At 39.7% G+C, this 17,785-nt stretch overlaps 1 protein-coding gene across 3 annotated transcripts in view; it reads left to right on the forward strand.

Annotated features, from left to right (window-relative positions):
* Positions 1 to 17,785, forward strand: part of TRMT9B (tRNA methyltransferase 9B (putative)) — a 110,252-nt gene that overhangs the window by 77,495 nt on the left and 14,972 nt on the right. Inside the window, exon 3 of one of the 3 annotated variants that reach the window (XM_059471233.1) lies at positions 5,351 to 5,496. In XM_059471233.1, the coding sequence (XP_059327216.1) occupies positions 5,471 to 5,496 (26 nt within the window). In that variant the 5' untranslated portion in view covers positions 5,351 to 5,470. Of the gene's footprint in view, positions 1 to 5,350; positions 5,497 to 7,390; positions 8,443 to 13,658; positions 13,731 to 17,785 lie in introns of those variants that run through there. The other 2 variants (XM_059471234.1, XM_059471232.1) reach the window with 2 other exon arrangements.

Raw genomic sequence — 17,785 nt, forward strand, 5'->3', positions numbered from 1 at the left:
ACCACATGAGGATGGCATTCATGGAAGATGGCACATGGCTCTTGTCCTCAGCTGGCTTCTGGAAAATGTGAATAATGGGGTTTGTGGTTTTAGGAAAAAAAATTCTACCTTTTCCTAGGAATTAGATTTCCAAATCTGAAGTATTTGTCTCTTTATCTACTGAGAATTTTCTGGAGAAGCCTAATGCCATTATTTCAAAAATTTAGCCTTATATTCAGGGATTCAATAAAGTTGTCTTTCAATGCTCTTGTCTGACACAGAACTTATGCCTAGGTCTAGAGTCTGCCTGAGGTTCAGTGCAAAAATTCCTAGGCTAGGATTTGAGTGAGTTAGCTCAAATACTGAATGTGGGCGAACTATGAGATGGGTCTCCTTGATAAGTAAATTAAAGCCCTCTATATTGCAATTCTGCTCAAGATGGTGAACAGAAAGGTTAGATACCTATGTCAGACCCATTAGGGATTTAAAAACATAGCAACAGGCAGACAAGGCTTAAACAGAAGACCTGGGTCCCAAGAGTAATGGCCATTTCTGAAAATGCAACCTCCCACGTTTGTGGTAGAAGGCAAGGTTGAAAAAAGCAGCCTGAGGCTGTAGAACAAGAGGTTGTCCCCACAAAACCACCAAAGGGAGAGGAAGCTATTAAGGCAACTATTGTCTCAGATCTTAAAAATAGGGATTTCTATTTGCAGCTGCAACAGGTTGCTTCTCTGTTCAAAAATTTTTCTGAAAGATGAGAAAACTCACAATTTTTTGTTTCTTTTTTTCTGTTGCTGATGCTTCATGCTTAGTGAACATAGCTCTCTACAGTGAAATTACTCACATATCTGTAGATTGCTTTGTAAGGGGTCATCTTTCTGACTAAACTCTTTTGAACACCAATGACCAAAGAATGTTGTATTTCAACATGTTTCTGTTCTTCTTTTCTTTTCTAGAATGACAGAATCACTAAGGTTGGAAAAGACCTCCATGACTGGGTCCAGCCATTAACCCAGCACTACTCTGTTTACAGTTAAACCATATCCCCAGGTGTCACATCCACACATCTTGTGGCCATTTCCAGGGCTGGTGATTCCATGAGTTCCCTGGGCAGCCTGTTTGAATGCTTGGCCACTCTTTCAGAGAGGAAATTTTTCCTATTACTCAATCTTAACCTCTGCTGGAGCAACTTGAGGCTTTGTCTTTTCACTTGTTACCTGGGCCAAGAGACCAACCCTGACCTTGCTACAAACTCCTCTCAAGTGTTTGTAGAGAGTGATATGGTGCTCCTTGAACCTCCTTTTCTCCAGGCTGAACACCCACAGCTTCCTCAGCCACTCACCATAAGATTTATGCCCCAGAGCCTTCCCCAGCTCCATTGCACTTCTCTGGATTTGCTCCAGCCCCTCAATGTCCTTCTTGCAGAGAGGGGGCCAGAAATGAACACAGTTCAGGTGTGGCCTCACCAGTGCTGAGTACAGGGGGACAATTACTGCCCTGGTCCTGCTGGACACACTATTGCTGACACAGGCCAGGATGTCTTTGGCTTTCTTGGCCATCTGGCTCATGTTCAGCTGCTGTCAACCCCAAGGTCCTTTTCTGCTGGGCAGCTTTCAGCCAGCAAGATGATCTGTTTCATTGCCTTCCCTGTATCCAAGGTCAGGCTGATGGGCCTGTAGTTCCCTGGCTCCTCCTGAACCATCTTGTAGATGCGTGTCCCATTTGCTAAATTCCAGAAAATAGGGCCTTTCAGTTAGTCAGGACTGCTGGTTAATTATGGAAGGTGGCCCAGCTCCCTCAGCACCTTTGGGTGGATCCCATCTGTCCCAATGGCTTGTGTGGGTCTAAGTGGTGTAGCAGGTTGTCGACCCATGATCCCTTTGGATTATGGATTATGGGGATTTCATTGTGCTTCCTCTCCCTGTTTCTAGCTCCAGGAGCTGGGTACCCCAAGGGCACCTGGTTCTACTGAAGCAAAGAGGACATTATGTACATCAGCCATTTTCCCATCCTTTGTCACTGTGCTTCCCTCTGCATCCAGTAAAGGCTGAAGAGTCTCCTTGTGTTTCTGATTCATAGAAAAGTTTTCTGTTGTGTTTTTTTGGCAGCAGACAAAGTTCTAGCTGAGCTTTTCCCTTCTATTTTTTCTGCTTCATAACATCACAACATCCTTGAAATCCTTCCAAGTTGCATGCCCCTTCTTCCAAAAGTGATACAAATGAATATTCCAACAAAAGAATAGACCAAATCTGCCACATCAACTATAATGCAAAGTCACTTCTTTAGGTCAGGCAGAAGTATCCTTCTTATAGCCAAGGAAAACAACTTCCTTTGCCTAGCCTTTATGGATGTTTTATTTTCTTTTTTGAGATTGTCCTTTCTAATGAGTATATATGTACCATTTCCCCTTCCTTTGCTGGTAAGCCTATGGAAATGTTTCTTATAGAGCAGAGCCAGCTCTCCAGGATCTATAAAGAGGCATATTTTAAAAAGGCATATATTAGCTGATCAAAGTTCTGAAAGGATTTTTGTTGATCTGAGGGACAAATTGGTTGGAGATGGCCAAGAATGCCTTCATGTGTTACTGTAAATGATTTATGAACCCCGGGTTTTCATAGCATGTTAAAAATTCATATGAACATTAGATTTAAAATTTAATTATCTGAACTAGCTGAAACACTTCTTCAGGCTTGTAATTGGGCAGATATATAGCATTATACACAGCAGGGGAGACTTGAGACTTGTGTCCAGATCATCAGATGAATTATGTAGCCTACTGTCATTGATGAAGTCTAAATTTGGTACTTGAATAACTTGGTATCTCCCTTTAATCATACAAATACAGAATATGTCAATAATATATGTTTACTCTTAGGCCGATTTTGCTAAATTTCTTTAGACATTTTTGGATTAGTAGACAGTAATAACTTATTTAACTAGGAAGCACTACTAAATGTGAGTAGTGATGGTAAAATCTGACCCTGCATCTGCTCTTTGCAGGAAAAAATAGAAAACAGTTACCTTGCACTTAATTTTCTTCTTTATTCAAATCCCATTTTAATAAAGAAGAAAATCATCTCCTTTGAGGAAACAAGGGCAATCAGTGAAGCAGCACATCCCTGGCATGCACTGACCAACCTTTCTGGCAGCAGGAATCAGCCTGCCAGATGTAGCTTCCTTTATGAACACATCGTATAGGCTACAGTGTTGATTAGAAGGGCCTCACTGTAGGTGAGAATCTTGTCCCTGTCTCTCCTGATCTTTCTATGTCCTAGTGACAACCTTGGACTAGGAATGTACAGTCTGCTCTCTGGAGATCAGGGATCTCCTGTCATAATAATGGTCACTAAGAGTGGAGAATTTTACATGAAGAACATGCCTGCTGCTGACTAACAAGTGGTTTGTGTTTCAGACCAACAATTTTTCTCTGATTGAGGCAAAGTCTTTCAAAACTTGCTACCTCTCCTCCTCAGAGAAGGATACAGATAACCATTTCTGAAATACATATATTTTTTTCCTTTAGAGCCATGAAAATTCTCAGTAGTAAAAGTAATAATAATAAACCTGTGAGGCTTGAGGTATAACACAGAAATAGGTTTCCTTTTTCCTGTCAGTAATCTCAGAAATACCTGCTGCCTGAACTGGGACCAGCCAGCCAGACCTTTTTGAGAAAGGCCTGTGCAGAACAGAATGTAAAGTTTGTGTCAACCTTGAGAGATCCTTTGATCTTAACAGCTGTATGTCCTGAATGCACACCAGCATGAGCTCTGAAAGGTCTGTTTATATGATCTTCCTCCATCAGAGCATGAAATCTTCCTCCATCACCCTTCTCAAGACTCCTGAATAAGGTCATCAATACTCATGGAAAGGTTTCAGAGTTTTGAGGATATGTTTAAAAGGTGTGACACAACCTAGCTTTCTGCCATAATGCAGAATTCAGCTCCTGCATCCTGGGGTAGTGGGCCTTTTGGTCTGAGGTGTTCACCAAACTGATCTCCAGGCTCAGATCAGAGGTTGAAATGTGAGAGCTGAGCTAAAGAGACAAGGCAGAATCATGGGATTACTGACTGATCTGGACCTCCTATACTACTCATATGCTTGAAGAGTGATTCAGATGCTTAGATGATGAGCATGGGTTGAGAGTCTGTGTAGAACAGAAAAGCACAGTTAAATGAGCAAGTGAAACACATGTACAAAGCAAAAACATTTCATTTATAAAAATACCAAACAGAAACTAGGGAAAATATCATGTCTCTAGGAGAAGAGCACTGAAAAATTCTGATAAATGTTTGTTTCTATTATTAAAATATGATCTACAAATAGATATAATATAAACCAAACTGTGGAGTAATACAAGTAAGACAAGAACTACTAATGCTGCAAAATAGTATTCAACTCCAACAAATGATATGTTTCCAAAAATATTTTATGTTCATGTCTATTAAGTACCAAAGAAAGCCAGTCACATTTCTAGTTGATCTGATTGTAAGTATTTATCAAAGCAGCACAAGAATCTCAAGGGGCACTTCACATTAGTAGCAAGTGCAAATTTGGGAACAGAGTGTAGTCTTGTGATTCTTACTCTGAATCAATCAACCAAAGAACACCTTTTTTTTTAAAGACTCATAAATCCTAACATCCCTATATTTTGCCATCTGGTCTACTTTCTGAACTCCAGTCTAAATAAGTCTCATATTAAACTAAGGAATATCTAGATATTCACTCAAATGAAGACAGTAAGGTTCAGTGCAGTGGTCTAAGTCTGACCCAAGGAATCCTACCAGGCTTCCACACTTCTGCAGAAAAGCACAGGTTTTGTACAGTTCCTGCATAGTATTTTTTGGTCTTGTGGGGATATTTCAGATGCACAGTCCCCTCTCTGTGGCCATCTAAACTGAGATATCTTCATCTGTGAGGAAGTACTTGTAACTTGGGTTATATAACTAAACACACTTCCAAACAGATGGCTCAGCAGCATCCGTTTGTCTGATTTAGTGGGAATTGTGTATGTTGTCGAAGTGCAGATATGTGGTTAGCAAGCTCTAAAATCTTTGCTGTGGATGCAGAACTAGAACACAGCTATGTGACAAGTGTGATTGGCAGTGGCTAAACTGCTAGAAGCCCAACAGCTTGCTGTGTAACCATATCCAGAGAAGGTAAAGAAGTTCCCTGCTCTCTGTCCCTCTGAATGCAATAACAGTCAGCATTCTGGCCCTTAACAGACATTTCCCTTCAGGCTTTTGTTGCAATTCCTGTCAAAATACAGAGGTGCCAACCTAAAGTCAACTCATGCTCAAGAACATTTTACACAGCTGTTTGAAGATTTTGGGATTACTGCATTTCAACCACATCTTTTTACTCCTTATGCCAGGTGCTTTTCCTGCCACTGGTGGTTCTCTTGAGGCCTAAATGCTCCAAGTAAGATCAATAGAGGAATATGTTCATTTCTCCCTGCTGACAACAACAGTATGCTTCCAAAGGAGAAATCTGAATGTTCTTGGAAAGTAAGCTCTATGGGTAAGTCTAAAATAGCTAACCACTTCAAAATCTGCTAAAGTTCTATCTTGTGTTTTGGGTGTTCTTACTGGTATTAGGATCCTTCAGAGGCACAAGAAAAGTGAACCTACAGCTTTAGTGAACTAAAGAAGGTATATTTTCAAGATGAGAAATTAAATTCAGAAAGACAGTTTATTATAAAAAGTGAAAAAAAAAGCTTTGTCAACAATTAAGTAAAAGCCTCTGTTAAAGACCTAGCTGGAAATTACAGGCAGCTCCCTTCAAAATGGAAATAGTTCCATAATAAAGAACCAGGTTAGCAACTCAGTACTTCGTGCCCCTGTGAGTGCAGTGAATCCCCTGCTCAGCATGGGTCTTCTTGGCAAGTGAAGCTGAGGGAGCTAATGCCTGGAACAAGGATGAGAAATTTCCAAGGGAGGTAGTGCTCTTTTGTGCCTGGAACTGCAATGGACTGCACCAGCAGTTCAGCAGCCTCGTTAGGATTTCCCTCAAGATTTTTCTCCTTTCTGTAGAAGGAAAAGGAAAGGTATTAAAAAGTTTTAGATATGAAAAGAGAGTAAGATTCCCAGGACCTAACAATTGACTTAATTCCTATCCAAAGCATAGCCTAGGGGTGCTTTCACAACCTGCAATTGCTGCACACCTGCAATTCTGTGGCCCGGGGAGGGAGCACAGGGATTTAGGAGAGTAGATGAGGGTAGTACATGAAATACAGCCCCACAAAGCCAAATTGTGAAGACTTGCTGATCTTTTAATCAGGTATCTATCACAGCACTGGCTGGAGACCCTCTTTTGTGAACTTATTATCTGAAGTTAGAGATAAAGGCCTTTGAGAAAGATCTTTGAGGTGTGGTCTCCAGAATGCCACATCTTTGTTCTTCAGCACCCACTTCCACTTCCACTTGCTTTCTGAATGTGAGTTTCCTCTTGCTCATAGGAGTGTGCAGAAAGATTCTGGAATGAAGTGGTTAAGGTAGAAGTTTTTGGTGAGATTATGATAAACATGGATAGAGATTTGCTCTAGAGATCCCATCCCCCTGTGTGGACACCCATAACTATAATAGGAGTTCTTCCCAGATCTTAATAAGCTCCTACTTATTATTGAATTAATTGTTATGGGGTTAAGAAAAAGGCACATTTCTTGTTAAGTCTGTTCTTCTGGACTGAGAGGACTCTGCAACTCTTCATCACATGTTCTTTGCTTGGTTTTATTTTTAGTAATGTTCTCTTCATTTTTTGGTTTTTGGGTTTTTTACAAAATATCTTTTCATAAAACTAAATTAAACTAAAAGAGAAGAGAGAGAAAATCAGTTTGCAATGAGGCATAAGACACTTCACTTTGTTACTGCAGTGTAAAAATGGGCAAAGACAAAGGTCCTGGAATATAATAGATCTATGAGCCATCTCTAAGTGCTTCCAAAAGAATTCCTTTCCATCAATCTATTTTTAAATACAAAAAAATAGAAAAAACATTTTCAGCATTTCACTGGATTGAGTATGCAAGAGGAATACCATGGGAATAAGTTTAGAAACACTGAGAACTCAAATTCAGACTCTTTGATGTTAACAGCTTTTCTTGCCAAGACAGAATATTTTTCTCTACTTAAGATAGAAATTCTCAGTGTTACACATATGCAGCTAACGTGAGAATTTTCCTGGTTCTGATGCAGGTTAGACAAGAAGGTCTTACTGGAGCACATCTCCTGTGTTTTCTGCTTCTTAGTGATCAGAAGAATTAAATTAGCCTAATCTCCCTGCCACCTCCTCTTCCCCCCATGAAATGGGCTGGTGGACAAGAAACCAGAGCTCTGTGCTTTGGGTGAAGGTGAGCACTTTAGGCTATTTGGTCCTGAGAATTATAGGATTGGGTCTGGAAGGGAAGAATAGGAGCCTCAGGCACTATGGAGAAAAGTCAGAGGACTCTACAGTCCCAGAAAAACAATTTCTGCTTGGAGCTTAGGGTGCCAGAGAGCTGGCATATTCCCAGTAGCTCATGTACCTCGTTCAGCAAAAGAACCTAAAGTCCTATTCTAAACTCATCTTCCAGCTGAAGAAAGGAAAAGATAAGAAAGGTGCACATGGTCCTGCTGTGATGGATCTTGGTCTGCTGTCACTATGAGGAGACTGTGGACATGGAATCCTTCCATACTGCCCATGTGGCACTGCCTATTGATGGTGTGTGACCCATTCCATGGAGGGACTGATGGGATGCTCACTTACTGTATTTCTTTCTGTCTGGTACAACAGAGAGTGGCTTTAGCAACATTTGAAAACATTTTTGATGATTCTGTTTTTACAGTGTTTGTGTTTCTTGTTCAATACAACAAAATCACATGAGAACTGAATCACATTCACCCATTTCCAAACTGTGTGTGACAATCTGCCCAGTATGAGAAATTAATAGCAGTTGTATCTTTCAAGCTCAGTAACTCAGGCATCAGAAGAGCCAGCTTTTTAAAATTCTTACTAGATTTGTAATGCACCTGGTAAATGTCTGCCCTTTCATAAACACAATTTCTGTTCTGCTGAAATAAGTATTAAAAATACTAATGCAGGTCAAGTAGTTTATTGTTGGTATCAGCAACACCATAAGTACCCCATAATGAATGTAAAATGAATAATGAGTAGTTGTCATTGTATTATTTAAGATTCTTTAAACAAAAAACAAGGCAGTTAGAAAATCAAAGAAAAAGGTTCCTGAAAAGACAAAGGAAAGCAATGTTACAGCTGAGCTCCTTTTTTCACTTTTGCTGTGACACTGGTGGGAGAGCAACTGTGGAGGTCAGTGGAGCCCCAGATGAAGGCTTGGAAAAGCTCTAAAATGTGTTGAGAACAAAGAAGCCCTGAATCTCTGCAAGAACACTTTTGAGCTTAAAGAGCTGAATCTGAAGGAAGAGTACTGCCTCCAGTTTCCCACATCTCCTGGGACATCTGGTCAAAAGCCTGGTAAGACCCTGTTGAGAGAGTGCACTGAGTCACATTTGGCACCACAGACAAATCCTTTCTCTGAGCAATGTGCACCACACTGTTCTAGTCTGTTTTAAGCTGTTTCTAAATTGAATAACTAAAGCAGTCTGGGACAGGGTCAGTGTCTAGAAAGCTAAGGTGAACTCTGGCTTATTCATGGACTTAATTTGTTGTTTTGGACAAGTAATTTGATCTTCTGTGACACAGTGATTGTTAATAACTTAATAGAGGAAACAAAGTCTATGATTTCTGAAGAGAAGTAGAAGCATTAGGAGCCTGTAGCTTCCTTGACCCAGGAATGGACAGAGATCTCTCTTGTGCAAGTACACTATTCACTTTGTGTTTTCCTTCTTTTACCTTTACTTATTCTAAAGCTGAATTTCAGGTCATATTGGAGACAGTCAGTGAATCAAATTTTTATCATATGCTTCAATTGAGATCAAAATGTCAAAACACTATAGAAAAGTAATCTTTATTTTTAGCCACAGAGAGGAAATGCATATACTTGAAAAGTCTGTCCTTGTGAAATGTCTGCAGCACTTTTGCAGAGGCAAGAAATGCAAGTACTAAGTATTTTGTCCTGAAAAGATGCTTCCATTGAATAATAATTAGTCCTTGTAAGGTAAATAAACCCAACCCTCCTTCTCTGCATGCCAAATAAGGTTTTCATGACTTCAGGATGCTGGGATGCAGCTCAGGGTCCAACAATATGCCACCTTAACCTCTATCGTTTGTGCCTGTCAGCAATCCTGAAACACTTTTGTTCCTCTATCTCCAGCTTACCTAAGTGCAAAATTATGTCATATTGTCCTGTTTTGCATTGTCATTTTATTAGCAAATACTTTGTCCTTTTGCTACCACAAAAACCCCAGTGACTTCCTGCTGCTGAAAACTGACATTACAAAACAAGAAAGAGGAATATTTATATTAAAATGAAACCAAACAAAGTAATTGTATCAGAGCAAAGTGTTCCCAATCTGATTTATAAAGACATCAGTCTGTGTTCATATTTCTTCCAAAATTTTAACTTAAATAAGCTAAAATATGGTAAGTTGTATGAAGTACAACTTACCAATGTACAGATTTTACCCACCCCTACTGTTGCTTGGCAGCATTTTCAGATGATCAGTTTGGTCCATCTACAGGTCTGGGATTTGGAGTTCCACTTGCTGGGGAATGGTCTGTGGATCTACTTGGGCAAGATAGGATGTAGTAAAAAGGACAGTACTGGAACATTAAGGAGCCCTGCATTTTTATGTGGATTTCTATCATTGCATTTCATAATAATTATTTTTCAACTAATTTTTCTGCAATACCACTACAATTGTATCTCACTTTAGTCTCTGATAGTGAAACAAGAAAGAAATTTCCCTCTTTCCAAAGAAAGTTCTGCTTGCTTTACCTCTTGCAACAACTGCACTGAAATCACAAAGAAATAACAAAGGCCCTTTCTAGTGAGGTGAACATGAGTTGTCCTGCAAAGCTTGGTTGTACTTAAGTATTAAATAATAGTGCTTAGCACTTGTGCAACTTAATGCCTTATAATCTTCAAAGCACTTTACAAATCTTAACCAGTTAATCCCCACAGCAGCTCTGCATGGTAGGCTGTGAAGGTCACACATTAAAAATCTCCCATGATACAAGCTTGACTGCATACTAAGCCTATGGGAAAAAATATCTGCACACTTATGTTCCTGAAGTCATGAGTGTTTAATTTTACTGGACTGTAATGGCTTACTTTCAGTATGTAAGTACTGGCTTACTTTCAGTAAATTTGTTTTGCTTTCTTTTCCCATGCAAAGTAAATCCATTATACCCTGCAGCATGTCTCAGCACACAATATTATCAAAATTTTGAGGATATTTTTTTATTTTTAAAACTCCTGGAAGCAAATTAGAAGCAGAGGATATGAATTTTATTTAAGCAATCAAGTTTCTATTGCCAGTGATTGAAAAGACCATGTATGGGAAAGGGTCAGAAAGTTCCTAAAGACTGAAGCACTCAGGACAGTAATTACCATTTTTAGCAGCCTCTTTTGAAAATTTGACTTTTGTGAAATTAAGATTGCCAGGCAAACAAAATATGCTTATACTCAATTTCATTGGGAAACTTAAGCCTTTAGAGACCCTATTTCATTTGAGAAATAGCATGGTTTTTCTAGCTTGAATTTTCTTTGGATTTTCATGTTCCAGAAAAAAAATCAAATAGTTGGTGCTAAAGAATATTATTTATTTAGCCTTTTCAGATCTAAAACGTCCCATGAAGTGGAGCTACTGGTTTTAGTTTACTGTAGCACTATCACAAACACCACTGCTTCCAGCTGTTGTTAGTTCTGGTGGAAAACTTTTTAAAACAGCATTAGAGTTTGACACTAACATTATAATTCTATGTGAAGACCAAATTCACCAATCAAAGGTCTAAGTCGTTAGCTCATGGCTACCTCTCAAGCATCTGCATAGAAAAGAAGCATAGAAAATAAGCTTCTCAAAGGCTTTATTCTTTGTACTACTTATTGTAGAGTGGAAACAAAGTCTTTGACTGACAAGGACTTCTTCCAATGGAAGCAGACATAAAGTAGAGTTTTTGTCACAAGTTTAAAAAAAACCCATGAGTTTTCCAGAACGTCTACTGAGACACTGCTGCTTTATATACAAATACAGCATGATCCTTCCCCTCCAAGGCACCAGGCAACTTAATGCCTCCTTTTGCTTTCAAGTACAACTGTCTCTTTGTAAAGCTTGTAATTTGAGAGCTGAGCCTTTGTAATAAGGAAGCTCTATGAAATCATAAAGACTGACCTTGATTCCTTATTTTTCTACTGGTTCAACCTGGAAGCTTTTATTTCCTTGGGTTTCCTTCTCTTTTTCCCCTTGCTTTGCTTTTATTCATTTTATTCCTTTTATTCCTTTTTTCCCCCTGACCTTTGGAGTAAATCACAAACAATCTTTGAAGGAATAATTAGCATTTGCTGTAACTCTATAGTAAAAACCTTTACCTGAATGACTTCAAAAGGTTATCTAAGGGTAAAGGTTTCAGACAGACCAGGGAGAGAACAATATTCAGATGAAAGATTATAGGGATGAGCACAAAAGAGATGCTAGAAAGTAAAGGAATAAATGAATGGGAATGCAAGAGGCAACATAATTAGCCAGTCGTACATGCTTGCCACTACATAATTTCAGATGTTCCAAATGGAGCCTGGTATTCTGCAGACAAACTCATAATTAAGTACAGGGTTGCAATGCACAGGCACAAGAGATCTGAATTAAGGTTTCATGGACAGCCTTCTGGCTTTCCCAATGTTTGGTCACTTAATTTAATGACCTAAATCCTTTTTAATATAGAAAAAATTATTTTAATGAGGTCTTTTAATTGTTTAGGGAGGAGGGATTGGTACAGACTGCAGTTTACAATGTAATTGTAGATGCATAGTACTCCAAAGGAAAAGGTATTCTTTTTTCATTCTGCCTAAATTTGTATGATGAGACCATGATGAGACCTTAATAAATGTGGGGGGTGGGTTAACCTTAATAAAACCTTAATAAAAATAAGTGTTTAGGTTTTTTCCCCCCTAAAGTGTATTAAGCTACATGACTAACATCTATTCTAAATGCATCGGAAGCAGGAAGTCTGGAGAGACTCTATAAGACTGATACGCAATTGTAGTTTTAGGAACATCCAGGAAAGCTTAGGTGGTAAGGGAAAAGACTGTGTGAATTCCCCACAATTTTATGAGTCTACATCAGAATCTTTTTCTTAGAAGGTTGAATTTAGGCAGTTCTTTCAAATGGAAAAGCTTTTAAAATAAGTAAATATTTATGTCAACAAATAACATAAGGTGGTATTCACACTTGAGTAATTTTACCTGAAGGAAGAATGAGGCATATATGGCATCATCTTCCAAAAAAGGTATCTGAAAGAGTCTGGGAATGGCAGAATCTGATTTGTCTGCACCAATTGAGCTGACTCTACATTACAGAATTAAATTAGCAGAATGTACATGAAGTATGGCATAATAGGGACAAGTCAACACAATGTTTGCAAAGGGCATTCATGTATTACATATTAGTCAAAGCTCTTTGAAGGTGTTAAGAAGGTTAGTTATTATCTAGCTGTTGAATTCCTTCCTAATGGAGATCAAGAGTCTTATCATTACTCCGTGACTTTGGTACATTTAATAGAACATTAGGTTTATGTGTTTCCAGTATGCTTATTCTCATCTTGTTCTTATATTCTTCCCCTGAATCTTTTCATTCAGGTAGGATTGTCAAAGTAAAGGGAATGCATGTTCTTGAGTAATTTTGTCAATCCTCAAAATCCCATCAATACGCAGTCTTGTTCCTCATAATCCTGTCTTCAGGTACATTAAAAGTGATTTGAGCAAAAGATTACATGTAACAGGAAATGGTTCAATACATTCAGTACTTTGTGCAATGTTGTGCTGAGTTCTCTGCCTGTCATACAGGCTGGTATTTTTTCATTGCATTCTTCTTTATCTGGAATCTCTTACACATCATTTATAAGTTCTTGGGACGTGAGTATCTCTTTAGCTCATGTTTATAGTGCTAATTGTAGTGGGGTCCTGGTGAATGGCTGGGTTTTTTCGTACTTGTGCAATAAACACCTGTTAGTATACGAAGTATAGAAACAATCTGCCATTTTTAGACTGCTTTAATAGGAATGAGTGCGGGAGTAGGGGAAAACAAACTATTCACTCTCAAGAGCCACGGGATGAGAAGACTTGCAGACAGGACCTAGTCACAAAGGTTAGCTTTGCGCTTAACCTTTAAATGAGCAAGGGCTAATCTTCCTTGGCCGCTTTTGCCATCAGCAGCCAGCACGGCTCCCCTCAACCTCGGCTTAGAGGAGCTCGGGGACCCTGCTGCTCCCCCCAGCACTCCCCACTGCCTTGACGGAGCATCCCCCGCCACCATCATCCCCATCAGCACCACCCTCCTGGCAGAAGCCGCCCAAGGGACGAGACGAGACCGCCAGGAGAAGAGTTAACAGGGCATTGATAACCCGGCCCCTTTTCTGTCTCACCCCGCCTCCTCCCGCTTGCGGGGAGCTGAGGGATCCGGACGCGCCGGGCGGGGGTGGCCCCGGCGGAGAGGTGCGGGGAGGGCTCCCCTCCGCGCCGCTCCGCCGGGGGCCCCGCGGCTCGGCCCGGCTCGGCCCGGCTCGGCTCGGCTCGGCCCGGCCCGGCCCGCACGGCCGAGCGCCGCCGCCGCCGCGGGGATGGAGCCGGAGCCGCGCCGCGGGAGCAGGTGAGCACGGCGGGCAGCGCGGAACCGGCGGTGCGGAGGGCAGCCCGCTCCGCCCCGGGGGCAAGGGAAAACCCAGCGCAAAAACCCCACCCCGACCTCACACCAGCAGCCAAAGAGGGGGGAAAAAGAAAAGCGTCGCGGTACATTTGTGCAGATTGAGAAGATCGTCTTGAAAACGCTGCCCGCAGAGCCGGGAGTCGCCCTTCTGGCGCTAAGCCAGCCCGAGAGGGAAGGATTTGGGGATTTAAGTAATTTTTTACACACACGTGCGGTGTCCCCGCTCCCCCGGTGTCACATTTGGATTGAACGAGCCGCGGGTTGCAGCGCTGGGAACCAGCGTGGATGCTGGAGCTGAATTTGGTGTAGCACTTGGGGAGGGGAGGTTTTACCAAATGGGGGGAATTTACCACGGCAATATTAAGTTTCTCCGTGGTCGCCTGCTTAGTTAAAAATTAAGTACGCGCTGTGTGTTGGCAGACAGTCCTAAGCAATGATCTGGAGCAATCCTAAGCCGTAACAGTTCATGATTATTTTCTTCTTTTCCTAGAGGATTCTAAATACTGAGCTACTGCCTCCACATAGAGCTCTCAGCATTGCAGAGTGTTCGCTGCTTAATGAATGTTTGTAAAGGGATTTTCATTCCCGCTGAGCATCAGTGGGAGCAGCCAGAGCTCAGGGAGTCAGCTCACTCGTGCCTTTTCCTTTGCAAAGAATTTCTGGCAGAATTCAGCAGCCCTGCTGTGTTGACTTAGTGCACAGGATGACATTCCTTGCTGATATAGTTGCTCAGGTGAAGCGTGCTGCTGGAGTTTATGATTCTGTGCATGAAACTTGAGAAAGAGATAAGAAAATCACTCAGCAGCCTCTCCACGAGCAAGAGAACTGGTCCTTTCAGGACTTTCTCCTGCCCCTTGATGGACACCAGAGGGTTGGCTTTGTTTTAGTAATTTGTTTTCAGTCTAGTCCATAAATTCATTTATTTCAGGAATATTTGCTATTTATAGACCATGTCTTTGAACAGAGTTTGAAATCAGCCCTACATCAAGGGATAAACATTTCCCATGCAAGCTCAGATTTGCAGATATTTTGCTGTCTGTTCTGGATGGATGAATCGGAATATGGTACAGTAGAAACAGTGCAAGGCTTGGTCTTGAAAAATATAATTTTCAAATTCCTGCTTTTAGTTATTTTCAATAGGCTACCTGAGGTCAGTAAGGTGATTCATAAGCATAAAGTTAAGCAGATGTCCGCTTGTTTGCAGTACCAGGATCTACATGGGCCAGTTCACAGGTCATAATAGCAACAGAATACTCCTGTTTGACAGAAAACCATGGCTTGAGGGCCACACGTCTCATATTTATGAAGATTAAAGAGATTGGAAACCTATTTCAGACCTCTATATGCTTATGAAATAATTTTTAAATAAAAATGAAGAGTAAAAACACTGGTGCTTAAAAAATGTTGTATTTACCCTGATAGATGGACGTAGGAGTATCAACTGAATGATTGGGAGAAAAAGAGCCTAACTGTTGAAAAATAAGATAAATACTTGTGTCATAGCCAGGCTTTATGTAACTGACCTAAACTCATGTGACACAGAATCCTGGCTGATTTCTTTTCCGTCAGAAAAGTTTAAGCAGAACGCAGTTGGACAGAAGGCACTGTATAACTTGGTTTGTATTTTGCTGTTGAAAAGCATTCAATTTTGAAGAAAGCTTTGCATTCATATCAATATGTAATAATTTCAGAGAAGTTAATTATTTACAGCTCAAGTTTCTTCTCAGCTAATGTTTCTTTTGATTCTCCATTTAAATACAGATGTTTGTAATATCAACTTTTTTCCTGTATCATACAATAATTTCTTGATTTTAAGAAAAGAATAAATTCCACCTGAAAAGGCCACAGGATTAAAATATTTTCCAAATAGCGAACTTCAGCAGTGTTTATGTGAAATTTCAGCTCCCCCAGGGAGCCTTTCCCTTCCATGCTGATGAAGAAAAATTACGTTTTTCAAAGCCTTTCTTGTCTTTAAAATAGAGGGCTTGGAAATAACAAGTTATGTAAAAGGGTATCACTCATACTATAATGCATTTAAAATGAAATAATCTTTGAGTGAAGGTCTGGTGATTTATGAAAACAAGGGATCTTTTCTAGGGATGTTGACTTCAGCACCACTAGGCCTTCACGCTGCTCAGCCTACTACAGTCACCACTGGAAGAAGCTGTCAGTGTCAGACACTTCACAGAGGTGCACCTCAACCTTTCAGTAACAACATAATGCAGTTTTTCTGTGCCTGGGTCTAAATCTGAACCCTGATAGGATTACTGGTGTATCTTCAGGAGCCTTTGTCAGCTGCATAAACACCCAGTTACTATTAGAGAGTACTTAAGACTCTTCGGAGCACTAGCCTCAAAGACATATGAGACACCTTTTCTTTTTTGAGAAATAAATATAAATACATGCTTCCTATAACTAAAACTTACCAAAAAAAAAAAAAAAAACAAAAAACAAAAAAAAAAAAAAAAAAAAAAAAAAAAACAAAACAAAACAAACCACCAAAGTGTATCAGTCAGAGTTTTTAGTTCTGTAGGATAAAAAAAATGTCATACTGGCTTTGATTTCATTCAAGTCGTCATCTACTGAGATAACTTACTACCTAGTACTGTCTACCACAAGATCTGTTCTTTTTAAACTGTATTTGGCAAATATGCTGAATACTGAATACATTTGTATATGAATATTTTAAGATAGGAAATTATATGTTCACTTGTAATAAACATTATAATCAAGAGTAGTTTATAAAATATATCAAGAGAAACCACTTAGTAGTTCTGTAATTACTGTAATCGATTCTACAACATTTTATATCTTGAGATCAAAGGTAGCCATTGCCTGCCTCCATTTTAGATCCTACTTGATAATGTGCTACTTATCTTTTTGTCTCTGAGATTTCAGCAGAAGATATCTTTTCAAGTAGTTTAATGTCTTAAGTCAGTTTGTAAATAATTTTAAATGGGGAGGTTTTGTGTATTTTGTGTACAGCAAGTATCATGTAAGCACCAACAGTGATGAGCTCTATGACTGAAAAAAAAAGCAGAATTATACTGCATAAATTAAAACTAATCCAACTGAAAACAGTACTCTAAACGCAAACCCAGAGTGTGAGGAAACAGAAGAAATTTTAAAAACTGTAATTCAAGAACTGTAGAATGACATTCAGGAATAAAATATTCCTGTGACTATCCCTTGGCCTAAAGAATCAAGACATATGGAGAGGATACTTAAAATGACAACAGTGCTTGTAAAAGACCACCTTGACTGATTCATCAGAGGAAATGGAAAGTGCTAAATATTTAATGCTTGCTTAACTGCTGGAAAATGAGGAGACATGATAATTGTATACAAATGTTTGAGACATGCAGTGATCAAGGAGAAAAAATAGCTGCATTTAAAGCTTATGGGTAGATTGGCATGGTCAGGGGCTTTGAGATAGTGATGCAGGGTACAGAGTATTTCCTGACAGGTGCTTAACTGACTTAGGTCTTTAAAACCCCATTGGTAGAGGCTCCATGTCCTACCCAATCCATAGTCATTTCGAATACTTTTCTGTTCTTCTTTTGTTTAAAGTGTCCTATCCACATCTTCCTTGTTGTGGCTTAAGCTACTGTCTTTTTTCTAGCTTTCAGTTTTGGCAAAACAGGTATTTCACTTTGCAACAGTCATTCTTGTTATGAGATGATCCTCTCTCATTCTGGGCCATCACTTGGAAACAAATTTCTTTCCCCAGGATTTATGTGATTTCTGATCTCTTAGATATATACTGTATCTCATAATTGTTCTCTCCTATTTTATTCTTGCTTGAAGTTGAATGTAATGCTTAACCTGATATGCCAGCAGTGCTGAATGTAGGAGAAGGAAAATTTTATGTAACTTGCCCTATTTCTGTGCGCTGATCCCATTTTTTTTTCTTTTCTTATTTTTTTGGCAACAGTATATTGCTAAAACCATTATAACAACATAGCATGTATGGTGTTAAATCTGTGAAATGTTATATG

This window comes from Ammospiza nelsoni, chromosome 4 (genome assembly GCF_027579445.1).
Source record: "Ammospiza nelsoni isolate bAmmNel1 chromosome 4, bAmmNel1.pri, whole genome shotgun sequence".
NCBI lineage: Eukaryota > Metazoa > Chordata > Aves > Passeriformes > Passerellidae > Ammospiza > Ammospiza nelsoni.